The sequence below is a fragment of the Eublepharis macularius genome, chromosome 1 (genome assembly GCF_028583425.1).
Source record: "Eublepharis macularius isolate TG4126 chromosome 1, MPM_Emac_v1.0, whole genome shotgun sequence".
Taxonomy (NCBI): domain Eukaryota; kingdom Metazoa; phylum Chordata; class Lepidosauria; order Squamata; family Eublepharidae; genus Eublepharis; species Eublepharis macularius.
In genome coordinates, this window is record NC_072790.1 from 102,050,779 (window position 1) to 102,056,778 (window position 6,000).

Here is a 6,000-nt window from a genome sequence, read left to right on the forward strand (position 1 = left end):
CACCACTTCCAAACTGAAAATGTTGTCTTTTCACCACTCTTTAGCCTCCCTGGTTTTGAAAGTGGAACTACAGTTAAGAGATTTCCAAAGTATGCTATTCCATTTTAAGAGATTCGGAACAGAATCCCACCATTAAACAGAAACAGTTCCTGCCCCTAAGATACTTAGGTTTTATTTGTAGGAAGGAGGTTGCAGCTGCACAACTGAACTTTGAAGATCAGGAATAAATGCAGTTGCCCGAGAATCCTCCGATGTGGTCCAAAGAGGTGCCAATCTTTGATCCAAATTCAAACCTAGCTGCTTCTGCGGGTTCACTTGGGCCTTGATCCCGTTTACACTTAGCCAGCACGTCCGAAAGAACACAATGGAGATCATTCTTATTTAGGGCTGCGTTGTGTATTGCCGAATTCTGTCGGTCAAATAGGGAACATTTTGTTGCGATGCCAAACGAAGAAAACGGCCGCCACACCCTCACCCCCCTTAAGACTCTTTTTGCTAATGGATAGCTCTGAATGGACCGGTCCAGATGGAGAAGGACGGGAGACTGCAAACAGTGCAAAACAGGGGCGAGGAAGAGAATGGAAAACAGAAAACGAGGCCGGCATCTTCTAGACGCAGGTATTGCAGACACAATAGCTGAAGCGAGCAGAGACGAGGGGAGAGGAGGGGCGGGGCTGCGCAGAACAGTCGGCGGGCGACGCGTGCGCCGGAGAGGAGGCGCGCAGGGGGGGGGGGACCGACGAGGAGGCAACAAGCACTGGGAAAATAACCGGGGGGCGGGGGGGACGACGACACGAGAGAGAGAGAGGAACAGTCACTTCCATTATCCCCCCCATAAACTCAAGCACCGCCCCTCAGTCCATCCCTCACCATCATAGTAGTAACAGACTTTCTTCTTGCCACCTCCCTGACTGTACGCCATGAAGCTGCCTGAAGAAAGCCGGGCTGGGCTAGGCTAGGCTGCGGTGAGGGAAGGAGAGCGCAGAGAACGGCGGGAACCGGTAGCAAACGAAGAGACACCGGAGCCGGGGCAGCGCAAGGAAGACCCAGTCCCACCTCCTCCAGCGACGACTGATGCGACTCTAGAGAGCGACTGGGGGGGGGGGAAGGAAAAAGAGAAGCCCGTCGCCCGTCTGTGCTTCATATACTCCTCTTGAGTAAGGGGTTAGCCTCAACAATAAGCTGAGTAAAAGCACGCCTTTTCTTGGTGGGAGCTTCAAGACGATATGCGAGAAGTTTCATAGGCAATGAGAGGAAACGTAAAACTGTCCTCCCCCCCGAAATGTCACACAATAGTACAGTCCGCGTACAGTTGTGCGCCGCATTCTCTGTTCTTACCCGAATTCAGTAGGGCGCATGCGCAGAAGCTATGTCGCTTGGCTGTGCGTGAAAGCGAGGATGGGCCGCAAGCGTGGGGAGTTTGGTTGCTTCTCTGAGGACCGCCTCCTTTCCTTTGCTTTCTGAATCAAATATTTCTAATAAAATGAGCTGCTGGAACATAATGAGAAGTAATGCGAAGTCAAATTTCTTTCGGTGGTCAAAGGGCTCTGCGGCAAGCCACGTTTTCTTTGGAAGGTTCCCTTTAGCAGTTAACAAGAAAGGGTGGAGAAAAGAGAGCAACAAATTCGTTCTGATTGAAGAATTTCTTAATCTTTGCGGTAATCATCGGCAGATGTTCGAATATACGCCTTTTTATCTCCGCTATTACACACACCTCTTTCCTAGGTGGTCAGCCATTTTAAAAGAGGGCAAAATGTTTGGTGTTCGGAACCCTTGTCCTTATTTTTATTTTTCAGAGGTGTAATAGTGTGTGAAATACCAGAGAATACTGACACAAAGACATACCAAAATGCGGGTGAATGTAGTGAGATGCGGTGTGAGAGAAGTATAAAAGCATATTCTTATTTTGAATAATGTATATGTTTACATGCCATATACTGCCTTTCCAGTGACCTTTTTGAAGTGGCTTACAATTAATACTGCAGTCCTAAACAGAATCCTGCTCAGTTCTATTGAGTGGGCCTCACTCCCAGGAAAGTGTTTTTAGAATTGCTTTGCAATACTGTAAATGAAGCCATTAAAATCATGATGGGTATTGACAGGATCCTGGCATCTTTGAAGGCCGCTACTTGTGCAGACGATCATTACCCATTTTGGCTGCTAAAATCTTGTAAAGGCCAGAGAAAAGATCCCTTGATGTTTATCAGAATTAAGTCACTATGCCAAAGTACTTAGCCTAAGCCACTAAAAAGAGGTGTTCACCCACTACTTAAAAAAAATCCCTAGACAAAAATAATGTGGCCAACTATCGCCCAGTCTCCAGTATTCCCTTTCTGGGCAAAATGATTAAGAGAGCAGTAGCAGACAAACTCCAGGTCTCCTTGGATAACTCTTGTGCTCTAGACCCTTTTCAGTCATGCTTCAAGCCAGGCTATGGGACAGAGACAGCTCTGGTGGCTTTAGGTGATGGTCTCTGTCTGAATGTAAACCAAGGCTATGTTTCCTTGTTGCTCCCCCTAGATCTGTCTCTGGCTTTTGATACAGTAGACCATGCCATCCTGTTCAAGTGTTTGGAAGCAGAAGTAGGTATAAAAGGATGTGCCGTAGACTCTCAAATAATTCCTCATGGAACAAACTCAAAGGGTTGCTGTAGAAAAGAGCAAGAACCTAGTAGTACCTATAAGATTAACAAAATTTGTGGAAGGGTATGAGCCTTTATGTCACAGCTCACTTCTATTACTACAGATAGACTAACACAGATACCCATCTTGATCTATCTCAGAAGGTTGCTGTTGGTGGCCAGCTATCTTCATTGTGGGAATTATCTTGCAGGATTCTACAAGGCTCAGTGTTATCCCCTGTGTTATTCAACCTCTATGTAAAACCTTTAGGAAAAATTATTCAGAGTTATGATTTCAATGTGCAGCTGATACCCAGCTCTACATTTCTCTGTCCAAATTCCCTGGTGATCTGCTAGAGGTACTGAATTGTTGCCCAAAAGCTGCGGCCAAAAGCAGGGGAAACAAATTGAAACTGAACCCAGACAAGATGCAAGTGATGGTGGCTGGGGAGGCAGAGATCCTCCTGAAGAACATTGTATTCTTCACTTTCTAGAGGGTTCAGTTGACCCTTGCAAACTTGGTTAAAAGCCTAGGGGTTATATTGGATCCAGCATTGTTGCTAGAGAAACAAGTAAATGCAGCTACAAAAAAAGTTGTCTACCAACTTATACTAGCCTGGAAGATGGCCCCCTGCCTCAGCAGGGCTGATCTGGCCACTTGAGTTTATGGTAGGGTAACATTGAGACTAGACTACTGTACTGCACTCTACATAGGTCTGTCTTCAAAGCCAACTTGGAGAATGCCATAGCCTAATTATTGTCAGAAGCTAGGTGGAGCATGCATATTACTTGTCACTCCTTTGGCTACTTATCAGTTACTGAGCTATTGGCTATCACCTACAAAGTCTGTCATGACCCTGGCCCCTCATATAGAATCATAGAGTTGAAAGGTACCTCCAGGGTCATCTAGGCCAACCCCCTGCACCATGCAGGAACTACCTTCCCCCTCAGACCCCCAGTGACCCTTACTCCATGCCCAGAAGATGGCAAAAAAATGCCAAGATCTCTGACCAAACTGGTCTGGAGAAAATTGCTTCCTGACCTCAAAACGGTGATCAGCATTACGCTGGGCATGTAAGAAAGGGCCATGAGAATTAAGCACTGATGTAACCCTCCCTGCCCTCCCTCTCATGATCTGCCTAGATTCACAGCATCAGCATTGCTGTCAGAAGGCCATCTAGCCTCTGCTTAAAAACCTCCAAAGAAGGAGAGCCCACCACCTCCCAAGGAAGCCTAGTCCACTGAGGGACTGATCTAACTGTCAGGAAGCTCTTCCTAATGTTTAGCTGAAAACTCTTAATTTAAACCCATTGGTCCGACCTTCTGGGGCAACGGGAAACAACTCCACGCCATCCTCTATATGACAGCCCTTCAAGTACTTCAAGATTATTATGATATCACCTCTCAGTCCTCTCCTCTCCTGGCTAAACATTCCAAGCTTCAATCTTTCCTCATAGGACTTGATCTCCAGACCTCTCACCATCTTCATTGCCCTCCTCTGGAGACATTCCAGCTGGTCTGTATCCCTTAAATTGGGGAGACGAAAACTGAACACAATATTCTAGGTGAGGTCTAACCAGAGCAGAGTAGAGTAATACCATCACTTTGCGTGATCTGGACACTATACTTCTGTTGATATAGTATAGTGTCCAGATCTTCTCCACCACCACTCCCCTTCTCCCCCACAGCACCTTCATTCATCTGTACGTGGCCTTCAGATACCGCCGTGCACATGGGCAAAATCAACAGCTGCCAGTACACATGCCTTCTCTATGGTATCCCCCACCTTATGGAATAGCCTGTTTTAGAAGTATGTAATCTGGCATTTGCATACTGGTTAATTAGCCTGATTTATGCAGATCTCGCATAATCCAGCTATGCCAGTTCAAAATAGAGGATCCTGGAACAGATCCAAAAAGCTGGAATCTAATGGGCCAGATTAAATTAAGTATAGTGGGTGTAGGTAGACCCCCTTCTCTCACACACACAGGCCTTTCACTGCCTTTGCCACCTTGGCAGGTAAAGTTCTGGAGTCCACCACCACACACCATCTGTCTAGCCTCCACTACAGCAGGCAGAGAGCCCTGACTCAAATCCTCACACACTCGCCTCTTTCCTTTTCCAGAGTCTCCACCAAACAGGCAACCATTTCCCTGTTTTTGCCTCCCTTCACCCAGCTACAGCTCAGGGCTATTGGGAAAAAGGGAAGCCAGAGGTACTGTCCTTATATTTATGCTACCATTTAAACTACTAGGCCCATTTAACGTGACCAGAGTGTCAGCTTGTGTGTGTGTTTTATTTCCCCTCAGCTACACTGTCTCACCTCCTTGCTCATCTTTGAATAGTCCTTTGAATACACACACACAAAAATACCAAGGTGTATTATTTGATTTTAATTGTTTATTGATTTATTGTTTGACTCTTGCAAGCTCTTCAGAGGGACCTTGCCATATTACAACAAACCTTGATGCGCTAGCATGACCAAGAAACCATTCAAGAGGAGAATTAAAGTTCTTCACTTGGATATAAGGCTGAGGAGAGGGCAAAATGTGCCCATTAATCCTGGCCTACCCCGGCTGTGACAAATGCTCATCTCCCACCTGAAGACAGTTTCAGGAGTGTGGGAAAGAGAACAAAACATTTCTAAGGGCCTCAACAGACACGGCGTTTTCCATGTGTAATGGGTAGCTCAAAGATGCAGTGTCTATCTACGTAGTTATGGCCATCACCCATATGGAAATAGTGGAGAAAGGGGGGTGGACCTTCAGCAAGGAGAAAACATGTAATGCTGACTCTTGAAAAAAGGAAATTGGGACAACTCTGGGTCCCTGGAAAAAGATTCCATCTGCTCCCCCCTACCCCAATATGACCTCTTGGCTTCCCAATACCATGAATAGAATAATAAATGTTCATTAGACACGAAACAGTAAAAGAAAAGGGACAAGATTATTAAAGAATAGATTTTACTTAGGATTTACACTGTGCAGATTGCCATAGGATATGGTTCAAAACAAATAAAAACAAAACCCAAGCAGAATCAGAAAGACTCCCTAGACAAAAGACTTAGCCTGAATACTGATGTGTAATACATATTAAATACAGACGAGAAACAAATTACCCGGGAATACGCCACATTCAATGAAGTGAGATATCAGCCTCTCGCAAAGTATTCAGCTGAAAGATACTTTAAAATATTTCGGTTCCCCCCAAACAAAAAGCAAGCTCAGAACAATGTAAAAATGCTTAATGGGGAGGTAAAATGAGGAGATCTAAAAAGTCAGTCATATACTCCATGGAGAAGAGACATGTTAGTCAAGTTCTCCAAATTGTGAATGTACCCGCCATCCCCCCTCTCCTCTCTGGCACAAGAGCCTTTAATT

At 45.5% G+C, this 6,000-nt stretch overlaps 1 protein-coding gene across 1 annotated transcript in view; it reads right to left on the reverse strand.

Moving 5' to 3' along the window:
• The window catches only part of HDAC2 (histone deacetylase 2), a 33,932-nt gene extending 32,868 nt beyond the window's left edge, over positions 1 to 1,064 (reverse strand). Inside the window, exon 1 of the mRNA XM_054976299.1 lies at positions 871 to 1,064. Within this exon, the coding sequence (XP_054832274.1) occupies positions 871 to 922 (52 nt within the window). The 5' untranslated portion in view covers positions 923 to 1,064. The remainder of the gene's footprint in view (positions 1 to 870) is intronic.
• Between the last annotated feature and the right edge of the window lie 4,936 nt (positions 1,065 to 6,000).